General features: G+C 44.5%; 1 protein-coding gene across 3 annotated transcripts in view; it reads right to left on the minus strand.

The window, feature by feature from the left end:
- gdpd5b (glycerophosphodiester phosphodiesterase domain containing 5b) overlaps positions 1-23,206 on the minus strand; it is a 54,764-nt gene that overhangs the window by 24,160 nt on the left and 7,398 nt on the right. For all 3 annotated transcript variants that reach the window (XM_036536342.1, XM_036536343.1, XM_036536345.1), the window contains exon 3: positions 10,059-10,224. In XM_036536342.1, the coding sequence (XP_036392235.1) occupies positions 10,059-10,175 (117 nt within the window). In that variant the 5' untranslated portion in view covers positions 10,176-10,224. The remainder of the gene's footprint in view (positions 1-10,058; positions 10,225-23,206) is intronic.

Raw genomic sequence — 23,206 nt, forward strand, 5'->3', positions numbered from 1 at the left:
CATTCTCGCTAACACATGCACTCTCCTAACCCTGTCACCCAAGAGCGCACGCTGTCTCGTGCACTCTCACTGTCTCACGCATACTCCCTGTCATGTGCACTCTCGCTAACACATGCACTATCTCCTGCTCCTGAACACTTTAACTGTTTGTGGAACAGCACTGGAAAGCACATGTGCCACTGCTACCTGTGATTATTTTCATTCATGCTTTCAAAAGAGACTTTTAGTTCCTTCCATTACCAGCTCAGGCTGAACATTTACAATACTGCAGAACGGCTCACCTGATTGCCCTGATTGCAGCTGTAATGGCTGCCAGATTTCACACTGGTTTCTGTGATCTGATCTAATTACCTGCATTAATTGCATAATTATGTTGCCTCGTCGTTCACATTCTGAGGGCTCTGTAACAATGTCATGCTCGAGTCTCAATGTGCGACTGTCTCCAGCAGGGATTGACGCTTACTTTTTTCCCTAAGTTGAAAAAGTTAGGAGCGCATAAAGAACTTTAGGGGCACAATGAAAATTTATCAAATAATGTGTTTTTCCTTAATAAAGGGATACGAGGAGACATTTACGAGCAAAATGATTCAATTTATTTGAATACAAAAAGTACACTAGGTTTTTAATTATTTCTGCTTCAAACTGTATTTATTTAATAATTATGTAATTATTTATACTTTAAACTGTATAAACAGTATAAACGGTATGAACAGTATGAACACCCCTATAATGAAGTAGTTCTTAGTCAGAGATGGGTAAAGATACATCAAAATGTATCTTGTTACAAAATACCCTCAAATAAATGTATCAAAATAAAATACAAATACTGGTGCCAGAAAATGTATCAAGATAAAATACATGTATTTTGTATTTTCAAAATACAGGAAAATCCATTTTTAACATTGGGCATTCTGTATTTGTACAAAATGGCAGAACATTCAGATTTTTATAATGTACACAAGGCTCTGGTGAGAGTTTGAAAACAAATTAAAACTAAAAATTAAAAACTAAAACTGTAAAATTTAAAAATACTGAAAATAGTATGTCTTGTACATGCAGGAACTTGTTCTCTGTCCAATTGCAAAGTGCAAAGAATTAAGATGGCCAGACATCTCTTGATAAGGTTATCATGAACATAAAATGTGTACAAGCTCCTGATCTCCCTCTTCCCATAGCTACCTAACTGACAAGCTAACTTGCTAACTTGCTAACCTCTAGCTATGCACCAGCCTAGACAGCTTGTTAGAGTCACTAGCTTTTTAGCATCGCTAGCTTGATATATTATAATGTTAACCACCATGTTCCATGCAATATGTAGCCAGACATAAATTATACATCGAGCTAACACTTGCTGGCTACCCATGGGTAACCAGTCTTATATGCTCGTCGAGCTGTTTCATGTCGTTTACTATCCAAGCCAACTTCAAGCACTAATTAACAGTTAGCTATTAATGTATTATTTAATAACATGTACACATGTTGGTAAAGGCTAAAGATAAAGCTAGCTGGCTCACTCACTTCTTTAGCCACCTAGGCCACATGTATTGATTGTTTTTAGCTTTAGTCTTTATCAATGGTGTTCAACATGTGTACATTCTAAAAAGTAAGATATATTTTATGTAGTTATTGCAGTTCAGATAAAATGTTTACCTTGACGGGCAGTGTGTGAGTGTGCCTAAGTGTATTGTTCTTCATTTTAAGATGTATTTACATGAATTTTTGTATGTTTTATGGATCATGGAGAAAGTATTTTGAAAATACAAAATGACTCCACTCTTAAGTATCTTGTTACAAATAACATTTGAATTTTTTCAGCCCTGTCAAATATAAATGACAAAATAATCAAAAGTAATTGAAATACATTTTTCAAATACAAGTAACAGAAATACTGCCCATCTCTGTTCTTAGTTCTAAACGCCAAAAAAAGTCTGCTCAGTCTGTTTAGACACAAAGGATATCACTGGTCCAGCAGCTTTTGTAAGCAGGTGGTCTGGCCCACTTTGAGCTCAGCGGTCCACAGCAGGACTGGGATCAAATTGCTCTACTGAAGGCCTCTCCAAGCTGATCCACATCAAGTCTTCACTTGTGGACACTCCAAGGCAGCTTCTTGTTGAATTTTTGATCCGGTTTTGGTGACATTCGTTTCACAGTTATTTAGCCTACACATTACTTCAGCGATCACATGCCAATACCAGAAGTAGCTTACGATGATTGCCAGGAAGACGCTTTAAACTGTGAAAAAATATTTTCTGATTGTTTTGTAATTCTGAGGATATTTTTAGGTTTCAAGTAAGTAATGACTTCTAATCAATCTTTTTCCTAACTTCATTGTTGGCTAATTTGGCAAACGTTAGCTAATATTCCTTATGATTGTTCAAAGACAACCAGTTAGAAACTCAATTCACCGAGGTCTGTATTTTTTTTTGGCTGGTTATTGTTAGATTGGTAAAAAAATAGAGGCTGCTTGGGCTGAATTTTGTAATACTTTTTATTCGCACACATGCTCCTAAATACATTTTACAGTTCGCACATCTATTTTTTAGTCACAAATGCGAGTGAAACGCTCACACTGTCAAGCCCTGCTCCAGGTAACATGTTTCCAGGGCATTCTCCGTCCTCAGACCTCATTCAGAATCTCGTCAGGCATAAATCGCCATACTTCACCAGGAGACTGCTGCCACATCTCACTTAAATAGGAAGCCATGGACTTGCCTGGAAGTGCATTAAAGCCACACAGATAAATCCAATTTAGTCTGAGCACACAAATATGCTACAATGTGCTGGAGCTCTGCATTCAAAGGGCTGAGTCACCATCTACAGTCACCATCTCTGCCATGTCAATACACAGTAAGTCAACAAATCCAGAATCTAAGGAACACGTGTATTAATATATAAATGAGGTTAAATCTAATAGCTTTTGTGGCATACAGACGTTGTGTTTTACAGTTGCTAGACAACACAGCATCAAATGCCTTGTTCACCATGTTCATTTAGACTGACTCCTAACAAGCAGGGTCATGCTTTACACACAGAGCCAATAGTTTCCTTCATGCTTCATAAAGCAGCAAAGCCACGTCACATGTTGAAGAGGAAGAGACACATGCTTTGTGAGGACCTTGTGAAGGTACACTTAAAGGTAATGTGACAAAAGAGATGCTGGTTACCCTGGCGAGACATTTAGGAAATCTGATTGGCTCCCCTGACCAAGACAGCGAGCGGGGCAAATGCATCATGCTGTAATCATTGCTTTTACAGAGGATGTTACGCGGCATCAAGAGAAACGCGCCAACCCTCCTGCCGGGAGTCCCTGGGTGAACAGGGCTTGCAGAGACTGAGGGCATTTCAGGAAACATTCGCCTTAAGCTGCAGGGAAGCCCTGACATTTAGGGAAATAAAACTGCGGGAGCAAGGATTGCCCTGCGACGTCGATCTTTCACCCACTCTCATGGAGACAAACACGCAGAGGAAGAAGAGGTGACGAGGCAGCCACCGTGTCAGTGGTAAAAATAATAATTGCACAACATTACGGGAAGAGAAATGCGAAACTGCTGGTGTTTATGTTTTTAGAGTCCCTCTGCAGCACTGTTGATTTTAATAACAGGCCTATACGGACTCATTTCCTTCAAATGCACACAATTAGCATGTGCTAGCAGCACCCGCAAGCTCCATGCGGCTAAGGCATCACGCAGACTGAAGTGCCGCCGTGAGAAATTAAGACTAACAGCACCGCACTAATACGTTCCAGTCCGCTTAATGGGCATATCCTCAAAGATCAGTCCTGCCCACAGATTCAGAGACCATTTGCCTTGTGCACACACACAGCTCTCTGAGATAACAAGCCAAAGGCCAGACCACAGCAAATGGATTAAGGCTTCCACGGAAAGAAGTAATTTTCCATACATGCTAAAATATGTAAAATCAGAGATTCTTCCAGTAGGAAACAGTATGAATATTTTTTATTTTGTAATATCATACCTCTTATGGTTTAAAAAAAGAAACAAAGTGTTAAGTATCTGCAATATGGATTTAAGTAAAATAAGATACATGCCATTATATAGGCTGCAAAGCATATAACAACACACAATGAATATAATACGCAGCTGTTCCGTCATTGTAATATAGCGTTTACAAATTATGCTATGTGTACATTATCAAGGTGCCGATTTTGCAAAGTGGTATCTGACATTGTGTCACATCGCCTTCCTTATGCCACTGGTATCTAAAATGCCATAATGATAACATTTGCATGGACATTCTAGCTTTTATAAAATCAGAATCAAAAAAATAAAAATCAATATTACATGATATGGAAGTAGATTTATAAAATAAGGACTGAGCCAGAGTCGTGATCTGTCATGACGTAAATCTCCACTTGAGGCCAAGCATGAATAAGCTAGCTCATGTCCTGGCAGACTAATTCATGCACTAAACCCATGCCCTTTGTATTCCTCTGAGCGATTCGCTTTACTCCCGGGTCACAGGATGGCCTCGTGTTGAAGAGAATGATTTGTGACTCTGTTGCGGAATAACAACTTTTCAGCGCTAACAGCGTGTTCCAGCGCATGCTGACCTTGGAGCGGGATGAGGTATGCCGCCATCTCTCCAAACGCTCAGCACCTGTCGCAACAACTCTGTGCCAGAACAGAACAGAACAGAGCAGGGTGATGTCTGCCGAGGCACACGCTACAGGATCGGTGCTGTAGTCTAAGGAGTGGTGCTGTAGGAGTGATGCTGTAGTAAGGAACGGTGCTGTAGGAGTGGTGCTGTAGTCTAAGGAGCAGTGCTGTAGGAGTGATTCTGTAGTCTAAGGAGCCGTGCTGTAGGAGTGATTCTGTAGTCTAAGGAGAGGTGCTGTAGGAGTGATTCTGTAGTCTAAGGAGTGGTGCTGTAGTCTAAGGAGCGGTGCTGTAGTTTAAGGAGCCGTGCTGTAGGAGTGATGCTGTAGTCTAAGGAGTGGTGCTGTAGGAGTGATTCTGTAGTCTAAGGAGTGGTGCTGTAGTCTAAGGAGCGGTGCTGTAGTCTAAGGAGCAGTGCTGTAGGAGTGATGCTGTAGTCTAAGGAGCAATGCTGTAGGAGTGATGCTGTAGTCTAAGCAGTGGTGCTGTAGATTAAGGAGTGGTGCTGTAGGAGTGATGCTGTAGTCTAAGGAGTGGTGCTGTAGATTAAGGAGTGGTGCTGTAGGAGTGATGCTGTAGTCTAAGGAGTGATTCCGTAGTCTAAGGAGCGGTGCTATAATTTAAGGAGCCGTGCTGTAGGAGTGATGCTGTAGTCTAAGGAGCGGTGCTGTAGGAGTGATGCTGTAGTCTAAGGAGTGGTGCTGTAGGAGTGATGCTGTAGTCTAAGGAGTGATTCTGTAGTCTAAGGAGTGGTGCTGTAGTTTAAGGAGCGGTGCTGTGGGAGTGATGCTGTAGTCTAAGGAGCAGTGCTGTAGGAGTGATGCTGTAGTCTAAGGAGCAGTGCTGTAGGAGTGATGCTGTAGTCTAAGGAGCAGTGCTGTAGGAGTGATTCTGTAGTCTAAGGAGTGGTGCTGTAGTCTAAGGAGCGGTGCTGTAGTTTAAGGAGCCGTGCTGTAGGAGTGATGCTGTAGTCTATGGAGTGGTGCTGTAGGAGTGATTCTGTAGTCTAAGGAGTGGTGCTGTAGTCTAAGGAGCGGTGCTGCAGTCTAAGGAGCGGTGCTGTAGTTTAAGGAGTGATGCTGTAGTCTAAGGAGCAATGCTGTAGGAGTGATGCTGTAGTCTAAGGAGTGGTGCTGTAGATTAAGGAGTGGTGCTGTAGGAGTGATGCTGTAGTCTAAGGAGTGATTCTGTAGTCTAAGGAGCGGTGCTATAATTTAAGGAGCCGTGCTGTAGGAGTGATGCTGTAGTCTAAGGAGCGGTGCTGTAGGAGTGATGCTGTAGTCTAAGGAGTGGTGCTGTAGAGGTGATGCTGTAGTCTAAGGATTGATTCTGTAGTCTAAGGAGTGGTGTTGTAGTCTAAGGAGTGGTGCTGTAGTTTAAGGAGTGGTGCTGTGGGAGTGATGCTGTAGTCTAAGGAGCGGTGCTGTAGGAGTGATGCTGTAGTCTAAGGAGTGGTGCTGTGGGAGTGATGCTGTAGTCTAAGGAGCAGTGCTGTAGGAGTGATTCTGTAGTCTAAGGAGTGGTGCTGTAGTCTAAGGAGCGGTGCTGTAGGAGTGATGCTGTAGTAAGGAACGGTGCTGTAGGAGTGATGCTGTAGCTTAAGAAATGGTGCTGTAAGGAGTGATGCTGTAGTCTAAGTAGTGGTGCTGTAGTCTAAGGAGCGGTGCTGTAGTTTAAGGAGCGGTGCTGTAGGAATGATGGTGTAGTCTAAGGAGCAGTACTGTAGCAATGATGCTGTAGTCTAAGGAGAGGTGCTGTAGGAGTGGTGCTGTAGTCCAAGGAGCGGTGCTGCAGTCTAAGGAGTGGTGCTGTAGTCTAAGGAGCGGTGCTGTAGGAGTGATGCTGTAGTCTAAGGAGCGGTGCTGTAGGAGTGATGCTGTAGTCTAAGGAGCACTGCTTACAGCTCCTCAAAAGAAGGGAGCGACGTCTGAGATGCAATCAGTGAACATGTAGTGTTTTTAATTGTAACACAAAAGTAACAACTGTGAGATGCTCAAAGGATTAGAGTGCGCAGAGCATGGTGACTCTGTCTGCACCTGCACCCAGACACTCTGCAGCAATGGAACTTGTCTGGCTCAAGCTCAGTAAAAGATCACTTTGCAGTCTAGAGACTGCTCCTTTCTTTTCCTCATACTTAATCATACCTACCCTGTCTTTGGAGCACCTGTTGTTCACTATTCCTGCCTCTTTACATATTCTGATACAGCTTTTACTGCTGAAATGATGCTGACAGCTGCCTTTGTCTTCTGTTGCATGCATACGGAAACCAAGAAAGAGGAACAAAAATGCGCTCCACAGGCCAAACATTGCTGCACTGCTGCATGTCAGCCTGCTCTGGGGGTCACCACAAGGTCCCCGTGTATCAGCCGGCTTTGGGGTGGCCACAGCCCTGCAAGTGGGACAGGAAACGATGGCCTGGCCTTGCTCCCGGAGTGGCGGGTATCGGGGAAAAGGACAGGAGCGTCGGAGAAACTTTCCATTATTACTGAGGCGGGATCCTCTTTCAGCGTGAGCTCCCTTTCACTCACAGCCCAAGGGTGCACGGTTTCACCGTGAGAGCGACCCTCAAAGACACGGTCATCCTTCTGGGCTGACACAGGAAGCCAGGTCATTCCGCTCCATTTGTGTTTCCTCCTTTCAGGAAAAAAAAACCCAGAATCGACTGCGACTACATTTCCAAACCCTGAGAGTTTGGCTATAGTGGAAATTTTTAAAAATGCAAACAGTCCACACCCCTGTAATTACCACTTGATGCGCTGATGTTTAATGCAAGCATCAGAAAAGCACGGCTGTGATGTCACCGGCGAAAACGCCCCCACACCGTGAGCTCAGAGTCACGTGACCATGAGCCATGAGGTGGGAACTCAGGGGACACGCTCAGTAATGGTCACTAACCTGTGCAGGTGTCAGCTTACCGCGTGCCTTCTCTCTCCAGAGCGCGTGGGCAGAAAACAAGACAGCTGTGTTTAACCGACAACAGAGCTGGCGCGCTGAAAGCCCACAGCACCTCCTTCCGCGGAGTTTCTGTTTATGGCACGCCGAAAGCGGAGTCGGCGGATCTGTTTTGGCTGCGCCAGTGCGTGTATGCATGCCATGGATGCAGTCACTGCCGTGTGATTCATCTTATCAGCCTGGGGGGGAAACAGAAGGCTGGCAGACGATCTGAGAGCCTCGTGGCGGGTTTGGCTTCGAGGCGGAGGATCTCTCGCACCGGGGCGGCGCGTCCGACGGCACGATGCGCAGGCGGCCGGCGAGAGACCTCTCCCCTGCACACCCGGCACCGGCTGACACTGGGGGCCGAGCCTGAGTCTCAAAAACGCTGACATCACAGAATCACAGCTGAAAGACACCCGGGCATCAGTAATTAATGCACTGTATCATATGACCCCAGTGGAGAGAAAAATCCATACTGATATTTCCGTGCTGATTTTATTAATGTCAGTGCGTTCAGCCTGACGCATATATATTCAGCAAGGTCTGCCTCCTCATTACAACCCCCAGGCAGCTCCAGAGCTCAGAAAGGTAAAAAAACATAAATACATCTCTTCCCTCACACAATGCATAAATTCTTAGTGACATGTTGGCTCCAATCTCAAAGCAGAAAATGCCATTGTTCTCTTTTTGACACGCATGTGACTAATAATGTTGTACAGGGTTCAAGAAAGGCATGATGAATAGGAAGAGTCACGACTGTCAGGAACATTTGTAAGCAGCAACATTACTATTCTTCTGTTCCCACCGGTGAAATAGCTCTCTGTGCCTCAGACATGCGCCTTCATCTGAAGACCATTTTCCTTTCCTCAGTCAATGTGCCATCTGTTTACAGACTCCAGGGCCACTCAGTTACCACGGAGACTCAAGGCCCCTGTGCTAAATCTTCACTTTGTGTGTAACCCACTTAATCAAACCAATCTGTCCAACAATACTGGCCCTCCAGTGACTCTGCATGTTTGAATTCAATATCAAATAATTGCGCTGCTCATGCATGCATGATGACCCCACCACACACGGCCAAGGGCGTCCTCTGAGGGCACTCTCAAAACAACTCCAGCAATCAGGTCCCTCTCAAAATTCCGGTGCTAAGAAGGACAACCCTAAATCAACCTTTTTCAATTAAACTGGTGACTGTCTGAGTGTGTGCAAAACTGTGTAATCCTGTCACATGCTGACAGAACCTATGCAGAGTCCCCAGGGCTCTCAGGTTTGCCACTTCCTGTCTGCTACTTCCTGTCTGGTTCCTTGTTTTATAGCCTAAAGCATCAGGAAAATGAGGGTTTAACCTCGGGTCGTTAAGGCTTGTGTTGATACTAGGGCAGACAGGAAGTAGTTATCATAAATAACAAAAAACAAACAAAAAGCCATGGGATATCCTCATTTTAACTGCTCTCTCCGAGTGTGTTAGATAAGAGGATTATGTAACTCACTGGGCCAAATATCAGCTTTTCATAAGCATTCAGAATCTCCAAAATTCAATGGATTTGTGTTCTTTCTGACAGAACTCAGCTGCACATTTCTAAAATAAAATGACAACTATAACCATGGAGACCAACAGCCTCTCTCTGCTGCTGCTGGCTACAGGTTTTGGGGGCCAGGTCTGGACCTGCTGCGAAAAGGGTTGCTGTCACTTTCTCTTTGAGGATTAATTTCCTGGGCAGGCAGGGCCACACCCATCGGCTCACATTGATTTTGGGGGTTGAAGGGAAATGGGGTCATCATTAAAAGCCATCTTCCATTGATTAGCCATGGCTGCTCATGCTCTCTTCCTCATCTCTGCCTCCATAATTAATTAGGGGGGGTGGCACTGTCTCTCTCCAGATCTGCAGTGTACAGCTGAGAAAATCAATACTGTATCAAATAAATTCCCTGGAACTGGCTCAGGGTCTCCTATGCCAGCACATGAGGTCAATCCAAACTATTCTTCTTGACACCTTGTTCACATTTTTGAGAAAATCAGTCAGAATAGAACCAAAAGCAATTTATTTTGCTGAGAAGAAAGATGTGAAAAAATACATGCTGCTAAACCAAAGAAAACCATGGAAAAGACCACAGCTATGGGGTGAACTCCTATGAATTGCTACTGTGTGTTTGTGTGTATATGTATATGTATATGTATATGTAAAAGCATGTGATCTTGTGTGTATTAAATAAGTTTGTATGAGTGGATGTACATGTGTTCACATGTGCTGGCCTTCATTTCTGTGTATGTGTGCTATGTAAGTGTAAATGTGAGTGAGTGCATGTGTAACCATGGGTGAGTGTATGCGTGGATGTGCATATGTATCTGTATGTGTATGTTTGGTATGTGTGTGTGTGTGTGTGAGTACATGTGCACATGCAAGTATTCATGTATGAATATGTATGTTGGTTCATGCTTACATGTGCTGGCATGTGAGCATGCACAGTCATGCCTATGGCATTTAAAAGGTGCGCTGTGGCACTGACCTTGGTGGTGTTGTCATGTGACCTCTGGTACCGTTTCCAGCGGCAGCCATAGATCCCTGTTAAACATGACAAACACAGCTGCTTCTCATAGACCTGCAGGGGCTGGTGCTTCACCATGCTACTTCAGCCTCCCAGCTCACTCACATCCCACTGAGAGCAGAGGATCCTGGAAAAAAAAACACAATATATCAGCACATACATACATTACTGCACAGACCACTGCATTAAGATCACAACATACAAAGGCTATCAGAGATAGCACACCTTCCTCCCTTAGATTTAACATCAGTCTCTACTGGAAAAAAACGCCCATGTAATCAGGACAGACAGACAAATGGATCGGTACAATCACCTGGAGGAGTGACAGGATTTAAGAGGTTGAGGAAAGATGTCAGAGCACAAATTTGATTTGAATGAAATTTCTATTTTTCAAATGCAGTTGCTCCAAGGCCAGAAGAATTTCTCTTAAGACAACCCTTTGTAGGAATATCACCATTTTCACTTTGAATAATCATAATCCCTTCTGTTGCTTTCAAACGGTTCTTTTATTTAAAAGGATTTGCAGGAGCTTTAAACAGCGGGTGCATTACCAATTCCTAAATCTGAGGCCTTGTCATTTTTTTGCGGTTCAGTTGCATCGATCAGATTTGTGTTTTCCAAGGCAGCCTCGTTTCATAAAGGATGAAAAACAACAGAGCAGGATAATAGCATCACTATTTCAATTATGAATGGAATGATGAAATAGAAAGCCTTGAAAAATTAGGCTAACACCTCAAGAAACTGATAATTTCATTTTCATCCACAGAAGCCAGCTCTGTAGTCAGCTTTGTGTCCGTTTTCAGCTTGGCTAACACTATAATCTAGCATTAGTAACGTCACAGAGGGACACTTTGAAACTGCTGCTTGAAGAAGCACCTCCTGCTACCTACTGTGCACGGCCTTGAATGAGCACAATGGTCCCGAACAGCTATGAGGGGCTGCATTCTGCGTTATGACGTGCACTGCGCTCTGAGGGAAAGCAAATGTTTCCACAATCGCTAGCCCTTCACACAGCCACCACTACCACCCACATAGGTGGGCTACATTTAGAATCATACACAATCACCATACTCAACAAAGAAGATCAGGCTTATTAGACTAACTGCTGAACACTGCTTTCACAAATCACTTCAGGTGGTTCTATGAGAGTGAAACTCTTTTTCATGGATGTGCCAATCATTTGTTAACTCTGCACTGTAAGGGTGCACACTTGCATGAAAAAGATGATGGATGCCTCACACATAAAAAATGCAAGGAGAACAGGTACAAAGCACAAAGAATATAACAGAAAAAAAAAACAGAAAACCAGCCTCAGCCAAGCCAAGCTATAACACCACTCTAAAAGTCTCTCGATCCCAGCAACCAGGCACCTGTGTCAAAAAAGCCTCTAATCAGGAGGGCGGGGCTCATGAACCAATGGCTGGCCTAATTGAGCAATGAAACAATTACAATTAGCCAGTTTGAATTGAATCATATGATGAGAGATCCATTATTCGTAGAATGGTAAGTTGAAAAGACACTTAAGGATCCTCTAACACATATTTAACAGTTTACAAACATTTAACAACACAATCAAACACTAAATTCAGTTTCTAGGGGACAGATGAAGGCCTCTCCTTGGCAGCATGTTACGTCTGGCTAAAAACTTAACCTGGGGTTCAGTTTTGAATCCACACACAATTCATGCAGAAATGAAATTCAAATAGATATGCACACTACATGGTGACTACACAGTGGCATGGTGAATGCTCAGATGACATGCAGCAGGTAGTTTTTAAAGGGTTGTGGCATTTCTCTTTGGAGCATCACAATGCAAACCCGGGGATGCAGCAGGCTCTCCTGCTCCCTATCGACCACTCGCTGGCCTGGAAGCCACCGAAAGAGGAGTGTGCTAATCAGGCCTAAATCACTCAGGGGATCCATCAGAGCGCCTGCAGTCTCAGCACTGGGCTTTCCCACCCCTAATCAGTGATAACAACAAGGACATAATGGCCCTCTGCGTCTTAACAGAGGCGTGCCAGCTCCAGCGGGGCTCGCTTGCTTTGGCATCGGCACATTTTCATTTCAGGAAACAGAAACGAACCATTCGTACAGGCCGCTCTGTTAATGAGGCAGACTGGCCACAAAGCACTTATGATGTTTACATTTTCAGGTCTCTGTGAAGTGGTCTACAGATCAAGCAACTACAACTAAATGAGGACACTGGAAGAAAACAACCTGTTGTAAGAAGTTAGGCCAAAGGAAAAGCTGGCAGAGTATGCCAAAGCAGTGCCAAGATCAGAGCAGATGCAGGATGCTTCTTGTGTTCCTGACTTATACATCATGCCTTGTTTAGTTTCAGTTCAAAACCTTCAAAAGATCAACCACTATTAGGGTTAATGCTCCAGGCAGGATTAGGGTTAGTATTCTGGTGAGTGTTAAGGTCAGTGTTCCAGGCAGTGTCAGGGTTAGTGTTCCAGTGAGTGTTATAATTAGTGTTTCAGTGAGTGCTAGGGTTAGTGTTCCAGGCAGTGTTGGGGTTAGAGTAGCAGGCAGTGTTGGGATTAGTGTTGCAGTGAGTGTTAGGGTTACAGGTACAAATCAGATGTAGAATTAGAGTAGATTAAATTTCTCTATTGTCTGTTGTGTACCGAAATGTGGTTTGCACCAGATTTGCATCTCCATTTAGCCTTGTTCAATAAAAACAACTTTTGACATGAATGTACACATACAAAAAATACAAAAATATCCAATATTCACTCAATACAAGCTCATAAGAATTCATAGCAAAGCCACACCACAAACCACAAATTCATCACTGAATCTGGGTTTCGATGGATAAGATCAACTCCTCTATTTGAATTTGTACACCCCGTCTTGATCAACGTGCTACTGCCAACACAAGCGCCAATGCAAATTTAACTACTCCAGGGTATTCCTGCCCTTATTGTGTATTCAGGGTGGCTCTGCTTATCATTACACTGAGTGATGGACTGAGACATGTTTAGATGTGGTCCTAGGGAGCCTGCCTGGTAACAACATATTAATTCAAACATGAATACTGATTCCAGCAGATGTGTTCCAAATACAAGGCCAGCTTCCAGCAGATGTCTTTCAGAATCTCAATTTACATGGGAGATTATGAATCAGAGAAAGGAGCCATTTCTCTTTGATATCTTCATTGAAGAATGATACATGGGAGGGTTTCTGCATAATTAAATAGATACTGTTTCTATTCTGAGCGCGGGGTCCTGGGACTAATGAAACGGAGAATTGTGGGAAGTTTTAAACAATGAAGGAGGCCTCTGGTACTTAAATAAGTTACTTCAAAGAGGACTAAAATAAATTTAGACACTGACTGGATGAGAACAGAGAATGCACTGAATTGTAAGTCCAGTCCTAATTGTAATTTAGCTTTGCAAAAATGAAAAAACAACACTGATCAAACACAATCAAAACCGAAATCACAACATACTACACATTGAGTATCCTTAATCTGGAATAGACATTCCAGATGACTGGTGTCTTGGGTGATAGCATGAAATAATGCCCAATACCCAGAAGAGCTCATGGTAACGCTTGGATTATCAAGAGCAGTGTTCACATGTCCTCAGCCATGAATGAATGAATTCAGTTTGAATATTTTTATTTTTTACCATTAATTTACCATTAATTAATAATTTTACCATTAAGAGTAGTTTTTCTGATGGTATATTCACAAGTGAAAAACATAATTGAGAGTATCTAACACAACTATAGAATGGTCTTCTAGAATGGTGAAAGGACACAGTCTGTTGGAAGAAGTCACTAAAATGACGACCTCCAGAAAGGTATCCTATTGTCATTTAGCAGATGTTCTCATCCAGAGTGACTTACATAGCTTTCAGTTTTTTTTGCACGTTATTCTTTTATACACGTGGATATTTACTAGGGCAACTGTGGGATAAGTACCTTGCCCAAGGGTACAGCAGCAGTGTCCCAGCAGGGAACTGAACCAGTAATGTTACGATTACAAGCCCTTACCCTGTGCTACACTTCTGCCAAAGTTGTAACAAACAAAATGTCTGAATCTTCAGGGGAGGGGTTGCCAGAATCCATGTGAAATGAGCAGAAGTCTCTAAGCCTTCTGAGGTGGGAGGGACATTGTGCTTATGACCATGTGAGGTGTATAGCTTTCGCTCACAGATATCCAATTCCTTTCTTGCTTGAGTGCAGCTCATATCGGACAACCAGGCACACTGGGTGATGTGCCGCTGTCAGCATGCGGCCCGGGTTACGAGAGTCCATTAGAATGTTAAGTAAGCCGTCGTGTCGGTGCGCCATGAGGTTAGAGAACGCTGACAGGCGGGGAACAGGGAGGGTCATGTGATCACACAGACAAAGAGCTGCTGTCCGAGAAGGCAGAGAGGCTGGCCGCCAAGGGCACATCAATGACAGCACATGCACACACACACATACGGTTGGCTCAGTCTGCGAACGGGTGCTAAGTTTGATTAGCCAGACCTGCTTGGGTTTAGATAATCACCACAACTGGGAGAGCGTTCTGTCCCAGGCACTAAGTTACACAACGCATGGTCGAAGGGCAACAGCAATCAGCTGCTGATATGATAAAGCTTGACGGACAGGTGGAGTAAACTCGCTCTTTTAGCCGGCGGTCCAGCAAGCAGAAAAACAGGTGAGCACAGACAGGGAGCGTAGCTTACGTCACTACCTGTGCAGATGCCATAAACCGTAAATATTCCTTTGCAAAAGGCACCTGAACCGCATTGCGCAAAGCCAACACTTGCAGCTGCAGCTCAAAAATGTGTGGCTTCAATGTAAAAGTGCGTGGCTGTGACACAAAGTGCGTAGCTATCATGAAAAAGTGTGTTGCTATGATGAAAAGCACATAACTACGATGAGAAGCACATGGCTACAGTGAGAAGCACCCGGTGTCCATAATCCTCTCTGACCATATGACAGCACCGATGGACTCCCATATGTGGGACCCGTGCCAGTACGTTTTGAGGTCAGTCTAAATCCCTTTCGTTGTTTAGCAGCAGTCAGAACAAGCGGTTTCATGAAGATTACATCTCCATGAATCACACCGCAATGATAACCGTCAGTGTAGGCACTCCACAACGCTCGCTGTTCAATCCACCAATCAGCGCCCACAGCTCCACATGCAACTCGCCTCTCTGAAGAGGCCCTCTCAATCACACTCTCACACAGAAGTGGTTCCATTTTCTCACAGGATTGAATCTTCTGAGAAAGGTCTTCAGGCTGAAGAACACAGCATGGGGTATCTATGGAAAAACACTCCATTCTGTACTAACTCTGTACTTAGTAATCTCAGCAGAGGACGCACATTTTCACATCTTATACATTTATACAGCTGGATTACCACTAGACCTATTCAGGTTCAGTACATTGATCAAAGAAACAGCCATGCCTCTGCTAAGATTCAAACCAGCAACCTTCTGGTTCCAAGAGTTCCCTAATCCCTAATCCATAAAAAAATAAATAAACAGGTTACACAAAAGCAAACCTGCTGTGAGCCCCACCAAAGCCCTGCCCCGGGCGCCACCCCATCCCTCAAAGCCCTGTCCTTTTTTCTGGGTCATTTCCTAACGCCCAAAGGGGTTGAGAGAAACAGACAGCAGAGGGGGTTAGTGCGGTGACCCCCAGTGGATGGTAGATAAGCTCCTCAATTAAAACAGAGCAGTGTGCATGATTTAGGTCTGCTTCTGCAGGGAGGCTGGGGAGGACCAGGCCCACCTGAGCCCACACCTGGCTACCCCCAACATTTCACCTTATGGGGACAAATTCTAACCTATCACACGTCCTAATGGCCCTCTGTCAATAAATGAGGGAATAAATGTTTTCCTAATATGCATATCGATACATAGGCTACAACACAATGAGCTGGGAGGAGGGAGGGGCAGAGTGATTTAATATGACATGGTGTATGAGACAATATGATGCAACACCAGAATTCCTACAATACCGTCATCTGTCTTACATCTACTGAAACCTGAAAAATACCTTGAGGCACACAGATGTCCTTGGTTTCTGTATGGCAATGAAAAATGTAATACTGCATTGGAATCAATAGTGAGTAGATGTTAGTTGAAATGATAATAGTGTGTCTCCTAATTGAACCAGATGTGAGAACTGAGGAGAAGGAAGACGTTGTCTCGATAAAGTAATATATCCGACTGAGAGGTGCCTTCTTCCTGCCTCTACATTCCAATAGGAGGGGAGTGTGTGAGAGTCACATTCGAACGCTGTCCTCTGTCAAACCTGGACACACACACACGCACACCCATACACATCAAATACAAGTGTGCCCACACACATCAAACACACGCGCACATCACACACACCACACATACTCCCACACATACACGATCATTAAACACACACTATCACTTTCTCTCTCACAAACATGCACACACAGATACACACACACACACACACACACACACACACACACACACACACTTGGCTCCTTTTCCTCCAGTTTTCTAGAGAAGATCTCAGACTGCACAATCCCTGGATTTCCTCTTCTGTCAGGTGAAGTCATGCATGAATGAAACAGCAAGCCCTGAGTGACAGGGCACCCGGAGGGAATGTTCCAGAAGAAGATCCTGGGCGGCTTTAAGGGCTCCCAGAGAAACCTCCCTCAGTGACGCCTCCCAAACCCCTCTGGATTTCATCGGAGCACGACACCACAAGAAACATGGCTCTGAGTTCCTGACACCCCGCTGAACACTCCTCCTGAAACAGGAGGTCCGTATGAGTCACTGTCTCTTTCTAATTAACAGCCTTGTTGTTTTTTGGGGGGCTGGCAGTGACTTGTCCCCTCACGCCGCTCTCCCACCATGACTCAGTCCGAGAGCGGTGGCTTGAGGAGGATGACGGGAGCCGGGGAGCTCAGCGCAAGCTGCACAGGCCCCTGGCAAAACGGAACATGGGTGGAGGAGTACATCACTTCTCTATTTTCAGCTGAATGTTCCCCCCGGAACAGCAAACAGCCCAGCCCCACAGACTGCCCCTTCCTGTGGGGGTATGCCTGAGCGCCTCATCCTTAAACAGTGTGACAGGAGTTTAGTGCCCCATGAAATTATGAAGCTTGGCTGAAATCCCAGGTCTAATCAGTGTGACTAGCAGCACACAGACTAATCATCGATGCCTGCACACAAATTCATCGTGAACATCTTTACATTGCTTTCTGGATGTTTAAGCCTCCATGGGTATCTGGGTTAGGGCTTTGGTTAGGATTAAGATTAAGATTAGGGTTAGGTAGACTCTGGTAAACAAGATTTTGTTCTTTCTGTAGGAATGGGGAATGTGTGTGAGAAAATGTGCAAGGTAGAGTTACCAATACAGTGAGAGCAGGATGTTCATGTGATACTGGCACTGCTGCAACACTCCAGGCCTGACAGCAACGTCATAGCTCCCTTCCTAGGGGAGGCCTATGAGCAATCACTGAGAGACTGCACGGTACAGCGCACTGACCCGCAAACGCAGGCAGCCCAACTTAGCAACTCACGCTTCAGAGGTCTGCCCTCACAGCTGCCACACGCACCCCGCTATTGTCTCCTCACACACACACACACACAGACACACACATACACACACACACCCATTTTGAAAAGCTACCCTGTCAGCCATCTCCACAGCAGGGGATGGCTCTGCCCAAAAGCCAAGACGCTGTATCTCAATATTCTGGCTAGTTCGCTTCATCTCTAAAACACCCCAGCACATACACGCATCCAAATCCTGGCTCCTCCAAGATGCCTGGATATCAGGATGCTCATCCCGCTCCTCAGAGCTAGGGGCAGGTGAAGGCCTGACAGGGGCTGTGCCTCAGAGGAAGGCGAGAGGGTGAGGTCAGAGGAGCGCAGACCACCAGCAGTTGTCTGTGCAGAGGCATTCCCTCATCCCCAGGGAGACGTGCTGTTGGACACACTGTTGTCTGTGCAGAGGCATTCCCTCATCCCCAGGGAGACGTGCTGTTGGACACGCTGTTGTCTGTGCAGAGGCATTCCCTCATCCCCAGGGAGACGTGCTGTTAGACGTGCTGTTGTTATTCCCCACTCGGCCATGCATGCACAGGGCCGCGTGACTCTCAGCTGCATTTGGTGCCGAGCTCTGCCGTTTCCACGATGTTGTGGGCGCCTGATTTCTAGTGTACTGAACTGCACACCCCCAACAATGGTGGTTCACACTGCTGGCTCATTGGATCATGGCAACTGTACTGTGTACTCATTTAGTAAAATCATCCTTTCTATATGGGCAGGAGATCTCTCTCCACTAGAAACCTCCATTTTCTGGACCTCTCTCTACTAAAACCCTGCTGCTTCAGGAAGCTGCAGGTCCTGAAAGCTACCTGCACAGTGCTGGTAGTGGAGAGAGGTGAGCTCTGGCAACTTTTAGCCCTCAGTCTAGAATTACCCAACCACAATCCTGACCATGACCACCCTAGTGGAAGAATCCATGGGTGAACGTCTCACCAGTAGAGATGTGAGGCCTCCACTCATCAAACTCCTGAGCAAGGGTATGAGAGGGGTCTCGTCATGGGTCTCCTTGGCCATCCCTGACTCCCCCCCCACTTGGCAGTGATTTACAGCAGTTTAAAAATAGGTTTTATCACCCAGAGGTTGCAAGTTCAATTCCCATTCTATGCTGCAGTAAATGCACAGCAGTGCAAAGCTGTGAGTGTGCCCAGTCGCCCAGGATATGCAGTGCCCGCTAAGCTAATGCATGAAGCAATGCTTTCCCACTGCAGAGCCGTCAAATGCAGGAGGGCATCTTTCCTGTAGGTGCAGCCTTTGAATAATGCAAACAGGAAATGCCGCACTGTCTCTGCGGTGGCACTGCAGGTTGCCATGGCTCCGCGATGCCGTCACTCCTCGTTTAATTCAACATGCTGCATCTAACCTCCCTGCTGGAACCCCTGCGGCCCTTTTTAAGAAGCCCACCGCGTAGAGACACATGGGGGCCAAGCCAAACTGTTTGGCCTGGGATCTGAAGGTCCAGCTTCAGCTCCATGTGGCTGTGGTTAGTGTCCCACACTACAGATATGTCACTCTGCCTTTCAAAAATGCACATTACTGTTATTATAATTATTCACTCATCACAGTGAAATTCATACGGTAGGATTGTCTCTGGCACCTGCTCATAGCAGCATGTTGACTGTAGCACTGTTTTATATAATAACACCTGTTCAGCTTCACACCTTTTACATTTCAGTTTTAGAATCCATAAAGTTGCTCAGTCTCTCAGTGTAATGTATTTTGAAGCAGAAGATTCTATACTAACCGATTATTACTCACACAACCTCAGCTAGAGGAACTTGCATCACTGCCTGATCAGCACTTGAGGTCCAGGGTAAATATTTATCAGCCTTTTTCACTCTTGTGCACTTCACAGCATTTTTGATGAGGGGAGAACACATCATTTCATTTGTGGAGCCACAGCAGTTTTGAGTTACCACTGTTTCTTTTGACAGTTTCCCAGGGGAAATCCAAAGACTTTGGAGGTGTTAAACGAGCTGTGAAATTGATAAAAGGAGTGAAATGGGCCTAAATGCAGCTCCAGTAGCAGGATTAATAAACTGGCTTAGGCTCGCCTGGGTGTCCTTCAAAGTTACCATCAATGGCCACAACACAGGTGTTACGTAAGAGAGCAAGCAAACGTCAGTGGATCCAGCGGCCGGTGCTCAAGGTTCACCACGTCTCCCGTTTCTATTTGGCGCGGCGTTTCCTGAGACTGTGCAACCTGAAAGAATCCGGCGGCAATGTGTTGAAATGCCTGTGGTGAGTACGTTTCGGTCTGCCCAGGGACAGGTAAACAGCTTACATAAGATCTGCTAAACGTGTCCAGGACATGCACACGTGGGGCATTCCAGCAGGTGCTGAGCATCTACGGGGCAAAGGTGAATCCCTGAAAAGATAAACACACAAACACACACAAGCACACTCACAGATGCACACACACACATTCAAACACACACATACATGTCAGGTGTGGAGTGTGTGGAGTGTGTGAGCATGTGTGTGTGTATTTGTGTGTGTGCCTGTGCGTGTTTGTATGCGGGTGTGTGTTTTGTGTGTTTGTGTGTGTGAGAGAGAGAGAGATTCAGCAGCAGGTATTTGGAAACCAAAGAGAGAATAAAGAGCTCTAAAGTGTGCTGACTGCATACTGCTTTGACCAGCTAAGCACCCAAATAAAAGCCTTCATTATAACATGATTACTTAAGCTTGTTCTGCAATTCTTCTTGTAGAGAATCTTCTAGCTGCAAATTGAACACAGCGATGAAGCTTCAACAAAATAGTTCCTGATCCTATTGAGGATAATGCCATTCAGAAAATGTTCACAATATACTAAATGGCAAATAAACTGTTTACTAAACTGTGTACTGTCTGTTTTTATTTATTTACTATTTACTATCTATTCTTGTTTGACTACTTGTTATTATTTCTTGTTCTTTTTTCTACTGTTGCGCCATCCCCTATGCTGCTGTTAACACAGCAAATTTCCCTGCTGTGGGACAAATAAAGGATTATCTTATCTTATCTTTTCTTAGATTTTATCCTTTTTATGCCATGGCATAAAATGTAATGTATGTATGTGTAAGTGCATGCACACGTACTGTATGTGTGCATATATGAGTGTGAGAGTATGTATATGTTTGCCTGTGCACATGTGTGCGTGTGTGTGTGTGTGTGTATAAGTGATTGTGTGAGTGAGTATGTGTGTATGTGTGGGCATGCCCATGCTATAACTCATTCTCATGCATTCTGATTAAACCCTGCACCTGGGAGATTGACAGGCGTAAGCACTCTCGCCCAGAGACAGGAAATTGGCTCTCCACACCAGGGATTTAAAAGCCTATCTAGAGGTGTCAAAGTGACAAAATGGTCTGTGAAGTAGAGCCATGCTGAAGCAGCACTATTGTTTCAGGTAGCTGACAGACGCACGCATCACAAAACCATGGACGCTGCTTCTTAAAATTCACTTTTATACATGACTACTAAAGGACTAAACTACTAAACTACAGGACCTGTGCGAAACCATGCTAGCATCCAGCACTGCGGAGAGCAGAGCAGTGAGCAGAAGAGCAGTTACTTTTAGCAGCGTAAAATGCTGACAATGCAAGGAGCAGCTCACTGTATGGCTACATTACACCAAGGAAGGTTCATTACATTACATTACTGTCATTTAGCAGACATTCTTATCCAGAGCAACTTATATAGGTTACAATTTTTTCCATGTTATCCATTTATACAGCTGGATATTTACCGAGGCTATTTTAGGTTGAGTACCTTGCCCAAGGGTACAACAGCAGTGCCCCAGCAGGCAATCGAACCAGAAACATTTCGGTTACAAGCCCTGCTCCTTACTACTAAGTCACACTGCCAGTTCATGTTTAATAAATGTGATATTTGACAAATAAAGCACTCACTACTGAGACGCTTTAACAGCAACGGGCGGGTCTCCACACTGCCCAGTGGGCTCAGTCCTGCAAGGTGTCTGCCAGGGAAAATGATTTGGTGTGGAATCACAGCAATTTAATCCAAATCCAGCTGGAGAGTCATGCAACCCTTCACTGTCTACCCAAGCACCTTCATTAAGCTCATAACAGGCCAATTAGGCCCATGTGATTGGAAGCCTCTGTAGACTTTTTGCACATCAAAGGCCGCTTTTCAACGCCCCCTCGAGTGGAGTGGCTTTAATAAAACACAGGAATGCATAAAATAGCAGGTACCAGGTTTTCATCAGTCTGCAGATTGCGGCAGCACGCAGGCCTGGGACAGCTGAACAACTGGGTTGGGTGTCATATGATCCTTCATCAGACCAGGATCTAAGGAGGTCAGGTGCCATAATCCCCACTGATTGGCTGAAAAAAGGCGAGGCTCAGAGTGGACAAAGCTTGAGTCAGTGGTGTATATAATGGGAACCAGATTCCTCAGGTGATCGATGAGACAGTGATGCTAAAAGATATATGTATGTACAACGTACATTGTACGTATGTATGTATATATATATATATATATATATATATATATATATATATATATATATATATATATACAGTATATATATATATATATATATATATATATATATATATGTGTGTGTGTGTGTGTGCATGTATGTATACAGCCTATACCCACACAAAGCTGCACGCACCTGGCACAGTGTCTGCATGACACACTGGTATCCCCATTTTCCATTTTAATCCACCCGTGCCAAAAGCTGGCTGTAATGCTGGCTACCCGCAGCCAGCCTTTTCACTAAGACCAACGCTTCCAGGCTAATATCTCGCAATGAAATATTCAACACAGATCTCTTATTCATTCCGCAATGAATTAAACAAGCTGTTAATCAGGATCGTTAAGGCATACTATGTGCTATTTTAGGCCGTATGAAACGGCTTTTACAGTGTTCTGTGATGGTGCTGTAAGGAGTGCAGACATGACAGCGAGGAGTGTGGACTGGTGATGACGTGACCTGTAGATGTCCTTGCAGCTTAGCATCAATTTAGCGTCAACTGGAAGCGGAGATGCTGAAGCCATAATTAGCTAACAGTTAAGGCAATTAAATATGAAGCATGTGTTCATCGTTCATCCTGCATAAGTGAAGCAAGAGTTTCTTGCTTTACTTATGCAGAATACGCCTGTTAAACATCACCAGGTATCTCACTTCATGGGAGCATTTTGGAAATGTTTCAAGATTGAGACAGTAGACCCAGTAATTCAGTCAGTCAGTCGGTCAATCAGTCAGATTTGTCTGAAATCCCAAACACAATCTGCTCTTAGAATGAGCCACGAACACCAATGAGAGTTATTCTGAAATCTGCCAAGATTTGGCAATCACTAACAAAGGTTTTCCATTAACATATGCCCACAAAGGCATTACAGAATTACAGGACAGTGATATGACATCATTTATTTGCACTGTTCAAGGCCACTTTAACATGTGAATCACTCACAGTCCTTTATACTTGCTAAACCTTTTCAGGTTTAGTTCATGTTCCTCGCCTGAGAAGGCTAGTACAGCCCCTTCTGGGAACAGAGCATACAAATCCTGGATCTCAGACCAGTTCCCTATACTATTGAAGTGTACTCCTAAGTGTTAAA

The sequence above is a fragment of the Megalops cyprinoides genome, chromosome 9 (genome assembly GCF_013368585.1).
Source record: "Megalops cyprinoides isolate fMegCyp1 chromosome 9, fMegCyp1.pri, whole genome shotgun sequence".
NCBI classification, from domain to species: Eukaryota; Metazoa; Chordata; class Actinopteri; order Elopiformes; family Megalopidae; genus Megalops; species Megalops cyprinoides.